Below are 22,414 nucleotides of genomic sequence, written 5' to 3' on the forward strand. Positions count from 1 at the left end.
GGGACAACATGGAATGCAACATGGGTACAACATGGGTACAACATGGGTAAACAACATGGACAACATGGGACAACATGGGTACAACATGGGACAACATACAACATGGGACAACATGGGACATCATGTGTACAACATGTGGACAACATGGGTACAACATGGGGACAACATGGGTACAACATGGGTACAACATGGGGACAACATGGGTACAACATGGGTACAACATGGAGACAACATGGGTACAACATGGGTACAACATGGGGACAACATGGGTACAACATGAGGACAACATGAGTACAACATGGGACAACATGGGTACAACATGGGTACAACATGGGCAACATGGGTACAACATGGGGACAACATGGGTACAACATGGGTACAACATGGGACAACATGGGACAACATGGGCAACATGGGTACAACATGGGTACAACATGGCAACATGGGACAACATGGGGACAACATGGGTACAACATGGGACAACATGGGTACAACATGGGACAACATGGGACAACATGGGTACAACATGGGACAACATGGGGACAACATGGGTACAACATGGGTACAACATGGGGACAACATGGGTACAACATGGGTACAACATGGGGACAACATGGGTACAACATGGGGACAACATGGGTACAACATGGGGACAACATGGGTACAACATGGGGACACCATGGTACAACATGGGTACAACATGGGGACAACATGGGTACAACACGGGTACAACATGGGTACAACATGGGGACAACATGGGTACAACATGGGGACAACATGGGACAACATGGGTACAACATGGGGACAACATGGGTACAACATGGGTACAACATGGGTACAACATGGGACATCATGGGTACAACATGGGTACAATATGGGTACAACATGGGTACAACACGGGGACAACATGGGACAACATGGGTACAACATGGGGACAACATGGGTACAACATGGGTACAACATGGGTACAACATGGGTACAACATGGGTACAACATGGGACAACATGGGTACAACATGGGACAACATGGGTACAACATGGGTACAACATGGGGACAACATGGGTACAACATGGGTACAACATGGGGACAACATGGGTACAACATGGGGACAACATGGGTACAACATGGGTACAACATGGGGACAACATGGGTACAACATGGGGACAACATGGGTACAACATGGGTACAACATGGGACAACATGGGTACAACATGGGTACAACATGGGTACAACATGGGGACAACATGGGTACAACATGGGGACAACATGGGTACAACATGGGTACAACATGGGTACAACATGGGACATCATGGGTACAACATGGGACAACATGGGTACAACATGGGGACAACATGGGTACAACATGGGTACAACATGGGTACAACATGGGTACAACATGGGTACAACATGGGTACAACATGGGACAACATGGGTACAACATGGGTACAACATGGGTACAACATGGGGACAACATGGGTACAACATGGGTACAACATGAGGACAACATGGGTACAACATGGGGACAACATGGGTACAACATGGGTACAACATGGGACAACATGGGTACAACATGGGGACAACATGGGTACAACATGGGACAACATGGGTACAACATGGGGACAACATGGGTACAACATGGGTACAACATGAGGACAACATGGGGACAACATGGGTACAACATGGGGACAACATGAGGACAACATGGGTACAACATGGGTACAACATGGGGACAACATGGGTACAACATGGGTACAACATGGGGACAACATGGGGACAACATGGGTACAACATGGGGACAACATGGGTACAACATGGGTACAACATGGGTACAACATGGGGACAACATGGGGACAACATGGGTACAACATGGGACAACATGGGTACAACATGGGGACAACATGGGTACAACATGGGTACAACATGGGACAACATGGGGACAACATGGGTACAACATGGGGACAACATGGGACAACATGGGTACAACATGGGGACAACATGGGGAACATGGGGCAACATGGGTACAACATGGGGACAACATGGGTACAACATGGGGCAACATGGGGACAACATGGGGCAACATGGGGACAACATGGGTACAACATGGGTACAACATGGGGACAACATGGGTACAACATGAGGACAACATGGGACAACATGGGACAACATGGGTACAACATGGGACAACATGGGACAACATGGGGACAACATGGGACAACATGAGGACAACATGGGACAACATGGGTACAACATGGGACAACATGGGACAACATGGGTACAACATGAGGACAACATGGGGACACCATGGGGACAACATGAGGACAACATGGGACAACATGGGGACAACATGGGTACAACATGGGTACAACATGGGTACAACATGGGTACAACATGGGGACAACATGGGTACAACATGGGGACAACATGGGTACAACATGAGGACAACATGGGGACAACATGGGACAACATGGGTACAACATGGGGACAACATGGGTACAACATGGGTACAACATGGGACAACATGGGGACAACATGGGTACAACATGGGTACAACATGGGTACAACATGGGTACAACATGGGTACAACATGGGGACAACATGGGACAACATGGGTACAACATGGGACAACATGGGTACAACATGGGACAACATGGGGACAACATGGGTACAACATGGGGACAACATGGGGACAACATGGGTACAACATGGGTACAACATGGGGACAACATGGGGACAACATGGGTACAACATGGGGACAACATGGGGACAACATGGGTACAACATGGGTACAACATGGGGACAACATGGTACAACATGGGTACAACATAGGGACAACATGGGGACAACATGGGTACAACATGAGGACAACATGGGGACAACATGGGGACAACATGGGTACAACATGAGGACAACATGGGGACAACATGGGTACAACATGGGTACAACATGGGTACAACATGAGGACAACATGGGTACAACATGGGGACAACATGGGGACAACATGGGGACAACATGAGGACAACATGGGTACAACATGGGTACAACATGAGGACAACATGGGGACAACATGGGGACAACATGGGTACAACATGGGTACAACATGGGGACAACATGGGGACAACATGGGTACAACATGGGGACAACATGGGGACAACATCGGTACAACATGGGGACAACATGGGGACAACATGGGGACAACATGGGGACAACATGGGGACAACATGGGGACAACGCCACATTAATTCAAATTTCCTGATATTTGAGCCACCAACGTGTGTGGCTGCGTGCGCGGCAACATTTTAGTCACCCCCGACAAAATCTCACTCCAAGGTTTTAAAAAAAAGTTGGCAGCTCTGCTTTAATACAGACCTTGTCGCTCCGTTGCCTGGGTGAGAAACTGACGGATATCCCGGTCCATCTCGAGAGAACGTCAACTATCGGGAGTTCGTGTGTTTACGCCAACGGTTAAGCCGTGTTTGTTTGAGAACGTTAAGCTAGAACGTTAAGCTAGAACGTTTAGCTAGCCAGGTCGTAAAACTAATTAACGGCTGTCGTTCGCGCTCAAAGGTAAAGTTACAGGTGTGTACAACTTGTTACGTTAGTCAAACCCGTTTGAACATTAGAAAAAGCAACACGTTACATTTGTTACCGTCAATATGCCACTTGTTGAAGTCTGTAATAAACAAGTAACCCGCTGGATAGAGCCACCGTGTTTGACGTTAGGAAACGTTACTCGGGAAGCGTTACTAGGCAACCGGAGACCCGGGAGGCAAAACTACGGGAAACGAATGGGACCAAAAAGCTTGACACACGATTGACTACTAACTTGAGTTCAACAACACACATTTTACATCTCTCTCTCTCGCTCTCTCTCTCTCTCTCAACAACACAAATCAATATACAATTCATATAGATAATATTTTTGTATTATACAAAATTATTTAACGAGGAAAAGCCTCATTGAGATTAAAAATCTTCTTTACAAGAGTGTCCTGATCAAGATAAGCACATGAAACAAAGTTTCAGACAATTACAAAATAAAAAAAATTACAATTATAATTCGCAGCCTCTTGCAAATTCTGAACGTCAAGATGTAAACGTCATTAAGTGATAATCTATTTGCAAACCAACGAGGAGAGGACAGATGTGTCACGTAGCTGTTGATCTCCTCAGCCGCTATAATGAAAGTGTTCACTCTCACATGAACAACGTTATATATAAAGATCTTTGTTTGCGTCAACACACACAGTCCACCTCTCATCCATAATGAATCAGAGGCATCGTGTGGAAGGAACTCTTTTGCATCATCCAGACTCCTGACGGGATAACTTTCCACATCGCTGCTAAACCATATCCTTAAGATGTTAAATCAGCAGGATGAGATCAATTATTGATCGACTCTCAAATGGTTATCAATAATTGAGCGTGTTGCACATAAGAGGCCCACATACAGTAACCATCAGCCTAAAATATATATACATATATATATACACCCAATTTAACAGCTGAAATAGCTTTAAATAGCAGTTCTATTTTGCATGAAATTAATTTATATGGAAGTGAATCTGAGAAAAAATTTACATGGACTTTGCATGTTACATATTTTAAACATTTATTTTAATCCTCACTAATCCACTATCATGTATTTATTTGTATACAAAGATTCAAACATTTGAATGTGGTGCCAACACACCATCATAAATAACCTTCAGTAAGAATAGCGTACTTCTAAAACACGAGACATTTACGCCTCTAAAAACTGTTTCAGCGGTTAGGGGCGGGTTGGCGCCCACTAGTGGTGAGGGTGCATACTGCAGACACGAAATGGTAGAAATGCGATTGGCTAGCACCAGGAGGCGGAGTTTAGTTTGTTCCTCATGGGCTACTGTAGAAATAAGGTGGCCAGCTCTGTGGAGAACACCAGATAAACAAAATACTTTTAAAAACAATCGTTATTTACCATTTTGATCAAGAATATATTATATATATATACATATTATATAGATACAAATTATATATAATATAAATAGAATTTATATATATATATACGTAAAACATAGATAAAATATATATATATGAATCATGTGAGTGACTATTGACACTAGTTGTTCCAGACTAGACGGCAGTGAGAAGCCTCAAACATTCATGTGTGTATTTAAATGAAACGCTCCACCTCATTGGAAAAATACATTTATTCACAGAACTCATAGCGTAGAACTCTAAATGTCGGACGTCTCTTTTGGCGGCGTGTAGATCACGTGAGGGTTGCACACGCCACGTCGTTGTGCGCTCACGGGTTTGAGGGAGAAAACAAAAAGCTGGGGCTCATTGTTCATCACGTCGTGAATAAAAATTAAACTTATAGCCGCCGTGTGGCGGTGTGTTCAGGGACACTTCAAAAACAAAACGTTCCCACATTGCTCCTGTGCAGATAGTGTTGCATTGTTCAGGGTTTTAGGATTTCCACCGCAGCCCCAAACGCTCTTATTTTGTAGGGACGTAATTCAAACGATGTCCCCTTTCATTCTAAGGCCAGCGAGGCATCGGCAGGAATACGAACAGAAAACCTGGGCAACAAACTATCTGCACAGAAAGATTTATAAGTGATAAAACAATAGATTTCATCATTTGGCTGAAATGAATCTTTACATTTTTTCCCCCCCGGAATAAAAAACAACGTGGAGCTTCAGCTCGACTGAACCGTCGGGCTTCAGCAAAAACTTTTGAGATGCTTCGACAGTCCAAAAACAAAAGAAAAAAAGAAGCCTCCACGTTATACATCCGGCCGGTGTCGTCACGGCAACAGGCTCGACCAGACCTGCGGCTTCGTTTGGTGAGCACACAGAACACGTTTGGGGAAACGGGAGCTGAAGCTGCGACAAGGTAAACACTGCCGAGAGGCCTTTGAGCAACGCACAGAGGGTGTGGATGTCGCCGTGTGGTCGGCGTCAGTAATACATTCTACACGCGGAAAAACGTGGACCCCCGAGCTTTGGCAAAGGGGTCCGATCTGCAAAATAACCATATAAAACAATCATTTAATTATTATTATTATTATTATAAAACTTTCTAATTACACATGCCCCGCATCGGTTTGTTTAAAACACAGTAAGTTTACAACAAGTGTTACAGATCACCAGAAAGACACAGCCTGTGTGTGTGTGTGTGTATATGTGTGTGTGTGTGTGTGCGCGAAAACAAGCTCCATTGTGGGTCCACAGGTCTGACTCGTCTTCACGAAGCATCGGGAGCTTATAAAATAAAGGATGGCGGCGGCGAAGACGCCGTCGCTTGAATGTCCCTCCATAAAAACAAGGCGAGGAGGAGGAGTCAGAGGTAAAGGGGGCGTCGCCGATCGCAAGTCCATCTCGCAAGCACTTCCTGGCCTCTAGTTCACCAGTTGTGTGTGAGGTGTGTGTGTGAGGTGTGTGTGTGAGGTGTGTGTGTGGTTGGTCCGTCCTCCTCAGGCCTCCTCCTGCTCGGGGAAGTTGAGGATCTTGCGGTGGGCTTGCCTCTGGTACTGCTGCTGCTTGAAGTAGACCTTGAACGCCCCCTTGATGGCCACGAAGGCGATGCCTCCCTGAAGCAACACAAACACACAGGGTCAGGGGTCGTCCACGTGTCGACCAATGGGTGTCCAGGACTTTAAACCAAATGTCCATGACCAAACATGTTGTGAAATCTCGGTGAAAACATAAAAAAGTGATAAAATGTCGTATTCATACTAACAATGAGAATTCAAAAGCATTCAGTATATCACCTAAAATGACTCAAATGAATGAGACAAGAGTTTAGATTAACAGAATAAACATTTTAGTTAAGGTGCGTTCACCTGCAGCGCAGAAGTATGAAACAAATACATGTCATGTCTCATCCTCACCACTAGGGGTTTCTCTCTGCTGCTGCTTGTTGTTTTAATGATGACTTGTGAGTCACACCTGCAGCTGCTGCAGTCATGACTCATCATTAAACCAAGCAGCAGCTACAGGTGTGACTCATGACTCGTCATTAAACCAAGCAGCAGCTACAGGTGTGACTCGTGACTCGTCATTAAAACAAGCAGCAGCTACAGGTGTGACTCATGACTCGTCATTAAAACAAGCAGCAGCTACAGGTGTGACTCATGACTCGTCATTAAAACAAGCAGCAGCTACAGGTGTGACTCATGACTCGTCATTAAAAGAAGCAGCAGCTACAGGTGTGACTCATGACTCATCATTAAAAGAAGCAGCAGCTACAGGTGTGACTCATGACTCGTCATTAAAACAAGCAGCAGCTACAGGTGTGACTCATGACTCGTCATTAAAACAAGCAGCAGCGACAGGTGTCTCATGACTCGTCATTAAAACAAGCAGCAGCTACAGGTGTGACTCATGACTCATCATTAAAAGAAGCATCAGCTACAGGTGTGACTCATGACTCGTCATTAAAACAAGCAGCAGCTACAGGTGTGACTCATGACTCGTCATTAAAACAAGCAGCAGCGACAGGTGTCTCATGACTCGTCATTAAAAGAAGCAGCAGCTACAGGTGTGACTCATGACTCGTCATTAAAACAAGCAGCAGCTACAGGTGTGACTCATGACTCGTCATTAAAACAAGCAGCAGCTACAGGTGTGACTCATGACTCGTCATTAAAACAAGCAGCGGCTACAGGTGTGACTCGTGACTCGTCATGAAGCGACAGACAGCCGGTGTGTGAACCCACCAGGATGGTCCTCTGCAGGTTGGAGTTGACGCTGCTGAACATGAGCTTCCCCACGATGGTGGCGATGGTGGGGAAGACCAGGGCGCCGCACAGGATGCGCGTGGCGGACACGTGGTCGGCCAGGGGGCTGGCCTCCGCCGGGATGCGAGGCACTGGGCAGCCAATCCCTGCAGAGAGAGGGAGAGCGGCAGGGAGCCGGGTGAGGTGTGTGTTTAGTATCTAAATATATATACACACACACACACACACACACATATATATATATATAAATACATATATACACATACATATATATAAATACATATAGACACACATACATATATATATATACATACATGAATATATACATATATATGTATATATGAATATATACATATATACAGGACTCTCAGAAAATTAGAATATTGTGATAAAGTTCTTTATTTTCTGTAATGCAATTAAAAAAACAAAAATGTCATGCATTCTGGATTCATTACAAATCAACTGAAATATTGCAAGCCTTTTATTCTTTTAATATTGCTGATTATGGCTTACAGCTTAAGAAAACTAAAATCCTATCTCATAAAATTTGAATATTTCCTCAGACAAAGTAAAAAAAAAAGATTTATAACAGCAAAACAAAATCAAACATTTGAAAATGTGTTTCCAGGTGTTTCGAGTTAATTAGACGATTCAAGTGATTTGTTTAATACCCTACTAGTATACTTTTTCATGATATTCTAATATTTAGAGATAGGATATTTGAGTTTTCTTAAGCTGTAAGCCATAATCAGCAATATTAAAAGAATAAAAGGCTTGCAATATTTCAGTTGATTTGTAATGAATCCAGAATGCATGACATTTTTGTTTTTTTAATTGCATTACAGAAAATAAAGAACTTTATCACAATATTCTAATTTTCTGAGACAGTCCTGTATGTATGAATATATACATATATATGTATAAATATATTTATATATCTATATATTTATATACATATAAATATATAGATATATATACACACACATATATATAAATAACATCTGAAAACAAAAGCTTCTTTTAGCTGTTAAATTGCCGCCTTGTTGATTTAGCATTCCCCCGCAGCGGAGGCTGTCCTCTAGCTCCTCCCCTTCTCCTCCTCCCCTGCGATGAAGACGAAGGTAAACGCTCGGCGTGTCCTGACCTGGGAAGAAGCTGCTGAGGATCTGCAGCTTGCTGGAGTACTTCCTCCACAGGCGCAGGACGTAGTCCTCCCAGCGGATCATCTTGCCGAGGATCAGCATGACGGGGATGGTGGGCAGGCCGATGAGCAGGAACAGCGGGTCGGCCCGCTCCATGACGTCCAGGCCCTCCTTGTGGCCCACCACCTGCAGGGCGGAGGGGAGGTCACTCACGGAGCGGCGAGGGCCAATAGAATGCTGCCCCCGATACCAGTGGGAGGGGCCACAGAGCCGCCATCGCCTCCTCGCTATGATCAGTTAACTTCAGTCGACACGCCACGTTTGGATTTTGGCCGCCATGTTGCGTGAAGAACCGAATGGACGCTTCTCGACTGAGTGACTTCAGCAAAAAATAAGATCTAATTGTTATTAGACAAGGAAGTAAATCTTACGGAGTTCTTTGCTTCTCCCACATTTGCATGTTATGTTACTGCATGTTTTCTACACTATAGTTTTAGATTTGTTTGAGTAGCTGAGAGCATTTCAGGAATGTGCAAGGTGTGTGAAAGTATGCCTGTGATCATTTGGTGCTTCAATCCCAGAGAATTTCTGTGCCTTAACTTCTGTTAATAACTGTGTTATTAACTCCCCTCTGTTGGGAGTTTGCATGTTCTCCCCGTGGCAGCGTGGGTTCCCTCCCACAGTCCAAAGACATGCTGCAGGTTAATTGATGTCTAAATTGCCCATAGGTGTGAATGGTTGTATGTCTCTGTGCCCTCGATGGACTGGGACCTGTCCAGGGTGTCCCCTGCCTTCGCCCTGTCAGCTGGGATCGGCTCCAGCGCCCCCGCGACCCTAATGAGGATAAGCGGTATTGATAATGGATGGATGGATGTTATTAGTTGTTTAAAAAAAATGTAACAATAAATAACCACAAATAATAAAATGTTATATAAATGTCTGTTTCGTTTGTTTTTTATTCAAAAAAAACAAAAAACTTTAAATCTGTAGACTACTGCTTAATAGTCTTATTATTACCTAATAGTCTTATTGTTGTCTAATAGTCAGTGCGTTTACATGATGGTATAATTCTAATCTTGCTTTAGTCGGACTCTGCTCTCTTTTGGGGGATCTGCTGTTATCCCAATATACATGGCAGTGAGTGATTAGAATCATTGGCCTTTGAAAGCATGTCATATCCGATACGATAGGCGGCGCTGTTTTCATGACAACTCGTGGTGATACAGCCATTTCCGCTTGACCTCTTCACCACCACCAACAACAACATTTCTAGAAAGATGGCGAACAGAGAGCGAGGCGAAGCTACATCCCTCTGCTATTCTTCCATGGTGTTCATAGGAGTACAGCGAATGCAAATGGCGCGATTGGCTGAGTTGATAACGGAGAGAAGACGCCGTCGCCGAAGGTACACGGAGAATTTAATTTATCGTCTCTTTCGACTTCCGGGTCACGACATGGGAGGGAGGGAGGAGGCGGCGGGATCTCGAGCATGCGCAAAGACGCAAAGTCCAGTTCCGAATCGAATTCAGAGTTACATGCCGCGAGAGTCGAATTATCAACTGGATCGGACAGAGCTATCCAGGGGTGTTAATCGGACCGAAGTCGGACCGCACATAGTCCGACTAAGGTGCTTACATGAAACGGATGATTCGATTTCAGTCCGACTAAGCCAATAATTCGATTGCATGTAACCGCACTGAGTCTTATTGTTGTCTAATAGTCTTATTATTGTCTAATAGTCTTATTATTGTCTCAGTCTTATTATTTCCATTTTTCTGACAATAGCTCATATCTTTTGAGCCTAAATGAGTATATTTATTATTTTTTAACAAAGGTTAAATGATATTTCACAAGTTTCAAAAAGTGCCCCAAATTTATTTTTTAATGCCCTGGAGTTCAGTCAGTGTGTGTGTGTGTGTGTGTGGGGGGGGTGACTGCCCCCTAAATAATATGTCCATGTCCTCCTCTGCTGTGATTGGACCAGAACTAACAACATGTATTATATTAGCAGTTTTACAAAATAAATGGACAATGTCCAAATTGTTATGAAGAGCCTCTCTCTCACCTGCATGACGGTGACGGCTCCGTAGGTGACGGCGGTCCAGTATATGGAGCCCACCATGATGCCGGCGGCGGCGAAGGGGCCGGCCTTAGAGATGAGCCGGTCGGCCAGGTCCAGCACGTAGACCACAGGCCCTGGAGGAGCAACAGAACCGGCTCGTTATGCATCAGCACCGCAGAGCCAAACACACCCAGACCCCCAGAACTAGACAACAACCTTGATTTACATCCCAGGGTTGTTTTGGTTGTGTGGCTCTGTTACCGCTCATGTTGACCCTCTTTTAAAGTCGTGAAATGAAGCCGTAAAGAGAATCAAAGGAAGAAAACGCAGAGTCACCGTTCTCTGTGAACGCAGGACTTTAAAAAAACATCACATTCCAGATTCAAATGAGACGCATTTAATGCAAATACTGGAGCGGATGTGTTCTCACGAGTTTGCGCAGGGAAGACACACACACACACACACACCTAGACACACACACACCTCGAGTGTAGAAAAAAAAAAAGGACAGCGCCGTTCTAAAATAAGCCTGCTTTGGTATTTTTGGGGATCTTTCCACACAAGTCAAACTGTTTGGCCGCCGTGAGGCCGGCGACCCGCGAGAGCTCCACAAGTCGGCCACTGTTGGCCTGAGTCTCTCTCTCTCTCTCCCTCTCTCTCCCGCCCTCTCTCTCTCTCTCTCCCTCTCTCTCTCTCTCCCTCTCTCTCTCTCTCTCTCTGACGCTTCCCAGAGCTCATTTTCACTGCACCTGTTTTCAAGCGGCCGGATTGATCTCTCATTTTAAAAAGACGACACATTTTGATGACATCATTGGTTTCTCGTCCTCGCTGGCTCAGCGTTGCGGCGCCGCCCCGCCAGACGGAACCAACCGGGTCGCCCAAACCGGGCCGGCAGGACGGAGAGCCGAGCGATTCATTTCAGCAGAATCCATAGTTAAGATAATCTTTTTAAAAAGAAGGAAGTGTGTGTGTGTGTGTGTGTGTGAGGGAGGGGGGGGGGCGGGGGAGAGTGAAAGTTCAATTCCTCCGGAGTGGGCACGGCACACATGCTGGCACACTGTTCCAGCTGGCTTGTTTACTCTCTCTCTCTCTCTCTTAAAATAAAAAGTGGGGAGGCAAGGACACGGCGCCCTCAGAGTTTTACTGCCGGCCACGTTGGCTCGGTGTGCCGCCGTTGGCTCTGCGGCACCGAGCGCCGCGTCGTTGTCGTCTTCTGAGCCTAAAAATAATCAAAACCGGGGTTAATAGAAAAGGTGATCTGTGCCCCCCCCCCCCAGGAGCCAGACATGAGGAATGCCCTTTAAGCTGCGAGTAGAAAATAACCACAGCTTCCAAACTGTGATCCTCGTCTCCGTCGGCCAATCAGAGCGCAGTCGTCCCGCGTGCACAATTGCTATGATTCGGAGGGCTAATTAAAGCCGCGGCTCGTGCCACTAAAATTATATTCGAAACAAAAACACTGGAGCTTTTAAAAGTTTTTTCTAAAACAGAACCCGATACGCAGGGAGCGCGTCGTAAAGGTATCGTATAAGAGGACGACCGAGGGGGAGAGGACCACTGCAGCAGCGACGCAGTGAAACAAGACGCTGCTCCTCCCGCCTCAGCAGCGCCCCCTGCTGCCGGAGACGGGAACTCCTCCCGCGGCACCGATCCCACCGCGGCTCAGAGGGCGGAGAGCCGCGGCGCTCTGCAGGCAGCTGAGGGACTCATCGTGAATAGAATATAGAATATACACTTTTATTAATCCCCAAGGGGAAATTAGTTCTCTGCATTTAACCCATCCTTAGTTATTAAGGAGCAGTGGGCTGCGGTGAAGCGCCCGGGAAGCAACTGGGGGTTCAGTGCCTTGCTCAAGGACACTTCGACTTGCAACTAATGGGGAGAGCGGGGATCGAACCCACAACCCTGCGGTTGCAGGACGGCCCTCTTACCCCACTGAGCTAAAGCCCCGTGTATCAACGAGGCGAAGCTCGTCTCTTTGGGCCTCGGGGGAACGCACGTCGTGACTTTTGCAAATGCCGTCTGACCCCCGGCGGCCGGCATGTAAATCGGAACGCAGCTCTTTGCATGCGCTCCCGTCTGAGGAGCGTCCTGTCGCCTAAAGGAGACGGGATGCCACCGTCAGACGGGCGTGGTGACGACGCTGCGGTTAAGACACGGGGAGTGCTCCCCTCACACATCCAGGCATCGCTGCACGGCTTTCACCTTTTTGGGTTTTCAGAACACGCCAGCTGAAAGTCACTCGACTTCAGTTATTCTGGCTTTTGCACCGGATAGAAATGGAACAAGTCAGTTAATCAAGAAATTAACCAGACAAAGAAAAGGTTTGCCGGGGCCAACGCTACTCGAGCTCTGGTGGTACCGCTGGGTCCGAGATTACACGTACAAAGCCTTTTGGTGGCCATGAGGCCAACGGCTCACCAGGATTTAACTTCCTCTTCACACCGAGACGTTAACCGACACCCGATACCCGTCGTCGTGAGCTTCTGAAACGGGGACACTTGAAGGAGGTGTTGCATGTCTCTCTGTTCCGTTTAAATTCTGAATTAACGTCAAAAATCCAGATAAATATCAAACCACACGGATATTATGAGTGTAATATTTGTATAATTAGATTCCTGTGGTGGCTGGGAAGTAGCGACCTTCTCCTCCCTTTAGCGAGCGGCTCAGAGTCCTCGTCTAGAGCGTCCTCACTCTGTCCTCACTCCCGTTGTCAAACACAAGTTCTATGAACAGAAAGCGGTTAAAGGGCCATAGTCGCGCTCCGTGAGTCAGATCCAGTGTCACCAGAGTGCCTCCTGTCGTCCATGTTGGTTGAAGGTGTGTGCCGGGTGCTCATGGAGGTGAACGCCCTGACGTTAACCAAGAGAGACGGCAGCAGGGCCGCGAGCAGCGAGGAGCGTCAAGCGGGGCGGAGCTCCCGTACGGACCACTGAGGCGAGCGCGAGGACTGGGAGATGGGAAAGGGGGAGGCGGCTCTGGTGCGTGGCGTGCAGCCGGTTTGTTTGGGAGCAGTCGGAGCCCCGTCACTCCGACTCGAGGCGTCCTTCTGTTCCTCGTGAAGAGGAAGTCGTGACCCTGCACCAGAGTGTTCAGGAGTAAATAAACAAACATCAGGCACGACAAACCGAATGACTCTCAGCTTTGGAGACGGGCGGCGGCGCTTTGGAGCGCCGCTTCAGTGGCGACGGCGTGGTCGCAACAAGAGACGGATTACATCTCAAAAGCGCGAGTTGGAAAGCTAATTTATTTTAGTTATTTTTCCGCCTCACACTCCAGATCGTCCTAAAACATCGGCAGTCACAACCGACAGCAGCAGAACCAGAGATATCGTCTGTTCTGTCCTTCCAGGTCAAAAACTCGCTCTCATTACCCACAATTCAACTGGAATGCGACGGCGGGTGAGACCGTAAGCGTTGCTATGGCAGCAGCAGCGTACGCGGGTCGGCCTCCAGCTTCAGAGCTGAGGAACGAGCTTCAGGTCCGTGAAACTCAACGTTTCCCGATTGAACTCCAGACCACAGAAAGCTTCACCAGCGTGGAACACAGGAGGGCAAAGGTCAACACGGCCCGAAGAAACATAACGCTGCCCCTGATGTCACGAGAGGGGCGACACATGCCCCACAATTATGATCATTTAATAGCGTTTTTATGTAATTATTTGTCGTGTGTCCGATCTGTACTGCCTATACTAGGTTCACACACAAAAAATCAATGAATATCATTTTCAATTATTTAAAAAAACTAAGAAATAAGTTATAATCATTTAAAATATATATATAATAAAAAACCACAAAGAAATCTGAATAAAATGTAATATGATTGTGTGATTTTTGTTCAAAAACTCAAAAAAACACTAACAGCCTAATAGTCTTATTCAGGAGGTCACACCAGGTACTCAGAGGTCACACCAGGTACTCAGATGTCACACCAGGTACTCAGAGGTCACACCAGGTACTCAGAGGTCACACCAGGTACTCAGATGTCACACCAGGTACTCAGAGGTCACACCAGGTACTCAGAGGTCACACCAGGTACTCAGAGGTCACACCAGGTACTCAGGTCACACCAGGTACTCAGAGGTCACACCAGGTACTCAGAGGTCACACCAGGTACTCAGAGGTCACACCAGGTACTCAGAGGTCACACCAGGTACTCAGAGGTCACACCAGGTACTCAGGTCACACCAGGTACTCAGAGGTCACACCAGGTACTCAGAGGTCACACCAGGTACTCAGAGGTCACACCAGGTACTCAGAGGTCTCCACCCACCCAGCTTGGGGAACACGATGAGGTACTCGGCGTTGCATTGTGGGCAGGCCACGCGCGCCGTGCTGTTGCCGCGCTGCTTCTCGTCCACCCAGCGCTGCAGGCAGGCCTGGTGGACCCACTTGGTGGAGCCGCGGCACCGGCACGGCCGGACCCACTCGGCCGCGCGGTCGTCCTCATCGGTGGCGAAGCACACCCAGCAGCTCCTAGGAACACACACACACACGGGGGTTAGGACAATGACACACACACACACGGGGGGTTAGGACAATGACACACACACACACACACACACACGGGGGTTAGGACAATGACACACACACACACACAGGCCCTGATAACACAAACATTAAATAAAAGGCTGTAGATTTTCTAAATGAGTCAGAATTTGTTTTAGTGGTGGATTAAATCCCACATCACCTCCACCCCCCCCCCCCCTAAAAAAGAAACCCAAGCTCCCCAAAGCAACTACATTTATATTTTAGGAGGGTGAAGGGTGTGTGTGTGTCGGTGTGTGTGTGAGTGTGAGTGTGTCATCCAGACAAATCCCTCGTTCTGGACTCGAGCCAATCCGTATCTTAACCTCCTCTCCCGCCAAGCATCCCAAACACATCCCTCCTTCCTCTTCCCACATGGTAGAGACGGTCCAGACGGAGTCGTGGGATGTTTGGGCCATCGCCCAATTAATTAATTAATAATGAATTGACTTCTTTTGGGAACAATACTCCATGTCAGTTGAACATCTGTGGAGGTAACCCGATGCCCGGGTCCCCTGACCCTACATCTCCCACTGATTATTGCTTTTCTATAATTCATCATCTGTGGAGGCTTCAGTGCCCCGCGGCGTCGCTCGGGAACACGAACCAGAGACGTTCTGATTCTAGCCGCTTCACACTTGAAAATAGTCGGAGGTTACAGCCAACCACGACCACGGGGCAGCATGGATCCAAACACACAGCGGGTCATTGTGGGAATGGAGGAAGAAGAACCAGCTCAAGATTTTCCTTTAAGTCGAATTCACATCGAGTTTTGCGTGGGAGTGGCTTGTTGCCTGGCGACCCGCCCAGAAGCCGATTGGCCGCTGCCGTTGACCCGTTTACAGCCCGACTACACGCTCGTGACATTTAGCTTCTCACTTTCAGAATCACGCCGACCCTTGAACAGTTGGCATTTCACTGGAGGGATGAAACAATCATTAGTCGACACAAAAACACACACACACACACACAGAAGCCATTATTTCAATGAGTGGTGACAATAGAGAGGCGTTTTCTTTCATCCCCTCTGGGTATGATGATGTATATTTTGATTTCCATTCATATTGTCAATTCTGTAAACAAATAATTCTATATTTATATATCTATGTATATAATTATATATTTATATAATTAAAAATAAATATATAATTATATATATATATAAAATTATATATAGTTATATAAATATATATATAATTATATAAATATATATACACACACTTATATATATAATGATATATATATAAAATGATATAAATATATATACACACACAATTATATATATAATTATATATATGTAATTATGTATATGCATACATCAGCCCCATCAGTACACATCACAGGTGAAGGTGTATTCCATCCCAGTGGTTCCAGGCTGGTTTAAAGCGGGCCCAACTCATCTCCTCTCCGACAGGGTTTACTGTGGAATGCCTGGAATGGAGGAAACCCGTCGCTTTCTCACTCTCACTAGGAAGTAGGAAATGTCTAACTGTGGTATGAACCACAGCTTCAGTCCCGATTCACACTAACCAGAATGTAGAACGTCCCATCGCCCATAAATGTGTTTTATGGGGGGGGGGGGAAGCTCCGGTAGGTTTACCGACTAACCGTGAAGATATTTGCCAGTGATTCGGCCATTAGCTCAGTGAATCCAGTTTACCAGGTATATTTTTACAGTCCTGCCCCCCCACACAGTTGAATAATGCATGTCAAATCTGTGGGCTCCTGTCAGCACACGGAGGCCTCGGCGTGCTCCGTTACCGGGCCCACGGGGCGCAGAGGGCGGCTCTCCTTGGATCATTCGCTCGGGTTGCTGCCCGCCTGCCTGCAATGGATGATTTTCCAATACTCTCCTGGCGCTGAATAAAACATGGCGATGCAGGAGAGGAGGCTCGGGGTCGAGGCGCTCAGGTGACGCGGCCGGCTGACGGACCGGGACGGGCCGTGAGTTACGAGTCCCACGGAAACGGGCACGCCGACTCGACACGCGGCGCACATTACGTATATTCCTGCGCCGCTAAACAGAAGAAAGAAAAACAACAGGCACGATTTGGTCATTTCCTACAGCACAGATATTGAAAGTGAGGCGGCTCTAAAACACGACGATGCAAAGCGGACGGACGTCGCCACAGGAGAACAAAAGCCAGCGCTCCTGTTCCGGTAACCCGGCCTGCAGCGTGACCGCAGCCCGAAACGCTATCCTCCAGGAGAAACCTTAATCTGCAGCTCGCCGCGTCGCCCTGACCGGGTTCAGCAGAACAGTCGAGAAAGATAAGCTGCACATGGCAAAAGGGTCCCGGCGTATTGCGCAATGTGTCCACAAAACACATTTACAACACGTGTGTACACTACCGTCACTTAGAAATATCCTTATTCTTAAATTAAGATAACTAAATTGATCATAAATCCTCTCTCTACATAGTTAAAGTGTAAATGACTATTCTCTGGATAATGAAGTCTCTCCAGAGGTGTGTAGAGGCCCATCTCCAGTGTTCTGATGGTACATTGTGTTATCGCCTTAGAAGACTAGCGGAGGGGTAGTAAACCCTTTAAACCCTTTTTATGTGAGCGCAGCTGAAAACAGTTATGCTGCTGAGAGAAGCTATAAAACTGGCCTTCCTTTGAGCCACAAGAACGACATTAATATTTCCTATAAAAATCATTATATTTAACCGTGAATATATTTTATATACATTTTTATATTCATTTGATAAATAAAAGTGAGTTTTCATGGAAAACACCAAATTATCTGTGTGAGCACAAACTTTTGAACGGTAGTGTACACGATAAAAAGAAAATGAGGCTTACGTCTAGCAACAGATAATGCCAACAAATGCAACCACACACAGAGGACACACAGGACACACACACACACACACACACACACACAGAGGACACAATGCCCCCAGTTACTGCTTGGCGAGGTCTGCAAGGTGTCCATAAACATTTCCTTTTCAAGAACATGAGATCTGGTGATGGCGAGGAGCCTGAAGCAAAGTGACCAGAGTCTCTGCCACTTATTCACCTGTTCAAACAGGCAAACTGGAGCTTTAATTCACTTCCTCCTCACTGACTGCTGGGAAACCTGCACCCACAGCGAGCTGCGCGCGAGTGAATTATGCTTTATTTATTTATTCACGCCTCAGCAGAGAACGTCATTTTAACAGTCTAAGAAAAGGCAGCGCTGTGTGGGGAAGTCACACCAACGCGGGGAAGGAGATACAGGTCACATGACTGGGGAACCTGGAGGTTCCTCAGCATGTGAGGCAGAGGACTTGGTGCACAAAGATATTCAAATAACGGGTTAGGGGCGTTTCAGCACTCTGAATAGTCACACACACACACACACACTTTGTCGTTTTTTATTTCTTTATAGGACGCATCGACAGGAGATCAATGAGCACCAAGGAAAAAATAAAAATGTAGAAGAGTTGAACAAACAGATTAAAATGTGAATTCTTAGTCAAGGAGACGCCTAGAAATCCACAACTACCAGAGTTAATGTGATGGAGCCGTTGGTATTTACCACAAACTAGCAGGGTGTCCTTAGTGTTGCGCAATACACGACAACAACAGGGCGGCGTGAACAGAGCGGCGTGAACAGGGCGGCGTGAACAGAGCGGCGTGAACAGGGCGGCGTGAACAGAGCGGCGTGAACAGAGCGGCGTGAACAGAGCGGCGTGAACAGGGCGGCGTGAACAGAGCGGCGTGAACAGAGCGGCGTGAACAGGGCGGCGTGAACAGAGCGGCGTGAACAGAGCGGCGTGAACAGGGCGGCGTGAACAGGGCGGCGTGAACAGAGCGGCGTGAACAGGGCGGCGTGAACAGGGCGGCGTGAACAGGGCGGCGTGAACAGGGCGGCGTGAACAGGGCGGCGTGAACAGGGCGGCGTGAACAGGGCGGCGTGAACAGGGCGGCGTGAACAGGGCGGCGTGAACAGGGCGGCGTGAACAGGGCGGCGTGAACAGGGCGGCGTGAACAGAGCGGCGTGAACAGAGCGGCGTGAACAGGGCGGCGTGAACAGGGCGGCGTGAACAGAGCGGCGTGAACAGGGCGGCGTGAACAGGGCGGCGTGAACAGGGCGGCGTGAAGGGGATGCAATATCGGATATTACCTTTGACTCTAATAAGTTATCATGACCTAGTATATATATACTTATATATAGATACACTTTATTTTCATGGACACTTTAACCTGCTGTAAATTCACTTTGGGAACTACCTTGTGTGTATATTTTGTTTCCTCTGTATATTTAGTTGTTATTCTGTTGTATTTTGTATTCATGCTCTAATGTGATCCTGACGTGTCCCCCTGTGGGACGAATACAGGAACATCTCATCTAATGAGGGAAATGGAGACGCATTTAATTTAACTTCTTCACACAACTATATAGAATAATCTGCGTTCTGCATTATTTAATTACAATAAAATCAATTAAATACCAGAAAAAAGTGTAACGCAGGAAATGTTCCGACAGCAATTGAATTTAAAACGCTCAAAAACACGTCCAATGATCTTCAGCTTCGCCTCGGTCGGTTAGAACTTTCTGTTTCTCCGGCTTTGCTAACTTTGAGTTTCATGACGGCGGGCCCCCGACCACGAGACGCGCCGACTGCTCCGCTCCGAGTTAGCCTCGGGTGGTCGGACCCAACGATTAGACCAGGATACGCTCTTTGAATTCACACCAGTATAATTCAACTGGGTTGACTGTGATGCGCAGAGAGAACGGTGTGAACCGACAGATCCTCACAGGAGGCCTTTAAACCTGCAGCGCTGCATTCTGTCAAGCTCCATCCGGCCAGAATGTTGTCCGACATCATGTCTCAACTCCTTACGTCAGCTGGAAACCTGCCACTGCAACACTTTCTGAGGGCTTTAAAATGGATTCACGTGTGTGTGTGTGTGTGTGTGTGTGTGTGTGTGTGTGTGTGTGTGTACTGGTCAGCTGTGACAGACTGTTTGACAGCGTGATGAAAAGCTAAACACCTTCAATGAAGTGTCATTCAACCTTATTTCTACCCAACGTTATATTTGTTTTTTTGCAGACCGCTCTCGTGTCTTTGGGGCGCCTGTGGGTCGGTGGTCAGCAGGGCCGTCTATCAATCAGGGGGTTGGTGGTTCAATCCCCGCCCTAGTCGATGTGTCCTTGAGCAAGACATTTAACCCTGAATTGCTCGCTGTGTCTAGTGTATGAAATGTAACATGTAAAGTGTCTTTGGGTACATTAAATAGCACTATATATATATATATATATATATATATATTAAATGGATTATTACCTTTGCATTGAAAATGTGGAAGGTTATGTTGTGATCGCCGTGTATTTATTTATTTATATGCGTGTTACTCGCATAACTCAAAAAGTATTAAACCGAATCGCATGAAATTTGGTGGGATGATTGGTTATTATCCGGGGACCATTTGATTAGATTTTGGTCAAATGTCAAGGTCATGAAAAGGTCAACATCTTCTTTTTACCATAGCACGGTAAATTTGTATCCAATTGGCAACTAATGCCAAAATGTTCATAATTCAATGCCCCATCTTGTGATATGTGAAGGTATGCGCTCTACCGAGTGCCCGTTCTAGTTAGTATATATTTCCATAACATCTATCCCCATGGAGCTTCATGTTTATCAGGTGTGTGATGCTTGATTTCCCCCTTCACCACCTCACAGTTCAGTCCATTGCCGTGTGTTTGTCCTTCCAGTTAAGTGTAGATAAATTACACCTTTGTTCATACACACAATTCAGACATCTTATCAAATAACCGGTGACTGTATGCATTTACATACCATGTTTTCCATAATTTAAAGTCTCATGTAACGTAAGATAAACTGTAAGCGTGACCTGGGCGACTGTGGGTCAGCGATGGCGGTTCAATCCCCGCCCTCGACCATGTCTCCTTGAGCAAGACACTAAAACCCTGAATTGCTGTGTCTGCGGTGTATGAAAGTAACATGATTGTAAGTCGCTTTGGATAAAAGCGTCAGCCAAAATGTAATATAATAATATTCATAAATCTTACTGGATGCAGCTTCCGACTTAAGGTCAATACTTATGAGGGCTAAATGTTTAGGAGGAGCAGATGAAACTCTGTCGTTAGCTTATGTGCAGAGTTGAAGGTGTGTCGTGTGTACATACATGTGTTAAGCATCATGCATGCTCATATTTATGACGTGCAGCCAACGTTATGAACATCCCCAGTGACGTCATTCACCCGATGACAGGGGGAGGACGTCCGAGGCTAACCGTTCACTAACGTTCATGCAGACAGTCGGCATGAACTATATATATATATATAGTTATATATATCAAGTCAGTGCGAGTCTGGACATTTGGACAAAAACGACCCCCCCTCCCTTCTCCCAAATCGATCAATCGTAGTGATTTTTACGTCCAGCAATGTAGCATCAGTTAGCACGTTAGCATTCAACTTAAAACTCACCTGTCCGAGTTCTGCTCCATGGCCCCAGCATCCTGCTCGGCCATTGTCGTGGGGTGAAGGCAGCACGCACGGGGTCGTTTGGCGGAGCAGACGGACTGCGTTACAAATGAAACATGAACGAAAACGAGCCTCCTTATCGATGTGCCGCGGAGCTAACAAGCTAACTACCTATGCTAAGCTAGTTAGCTACATACGGGCCTCTGTGTTAATTCGGCGGCGTCGGCTCCACGCGAGCCGCTCGTTACGCATTAAACGAGTCCGTGCGTCTGCGACCGATACACAAGTTCCGGAAAACAACAAATCCCCCTTTTGGCGGTCTCGTGTTGTCGCACCGGCGCGTCCGCTTGACCCCATTAGCCGGCCGTCTCCGAGTCGACGTCAGCTAGCACCGCTCTGCGCATGCGCGTCATCAAAACCCGAGGACGGCGCCGCAAATAAGGGAAATGTAGTTTTCACAACGCTTCCCACCCTCTTATGGGCAACACAACATATCAAACTAGAACGGGCACT

General features: G+C 46.8%; 1 protein-coding gene across 1 annotated transcript; it reads right to left on the minus strand.

Annotated features, from left to right (window-relative positions):
* Positions 1-5,170: 5,170 nt before the first annotated feature.
* marchf5 (membrane-associated ring finger (C3HC4) 5) lies at positions 5,171-22,292 on the minus strand. Its single transcript, XM_056436335.1, has 6 exons — positions 21,905-22,292; positions 15,203-15,405; positions 10,934-11,064; positions 8,871-9,054; positions 7,706-7,872; positions 5,171-6,577 (listed from the first exon to the last, which is right to left on the minus strand). The coding sequence occupies exons 1-6, from the start codon at positions 21,946-21,948 to the stop codon at positions 6,461-6,463; spliced, it is 846 nt and encodes a 281-aa protein (XP_056292310.1). The 5' UTR covers positions 21,949-22,292; the 3' UTR covers positions 5,171-6,460.
* Between the last annotated feature and the right edge of the window lie 122 nt (positions 22,293-22,414).

This window comes from Pseudoliparis swirei, chromosome 17 (genome assembly GCF_029220125.1).
Source record: "Pseudoliparis swirei isolate HS2019 ecotype Mariana Trench chromosome 17, NWPU_hadal_v1, whole genome shotgun sequence".
In the NCBI taxonomy this organism is placed as follows: Eukaryota; Metazoa; Chordata; class Actinopteri; order Perciformes; family Liparidae; genus Pseudoliparis; species Pseudoliparis swirei.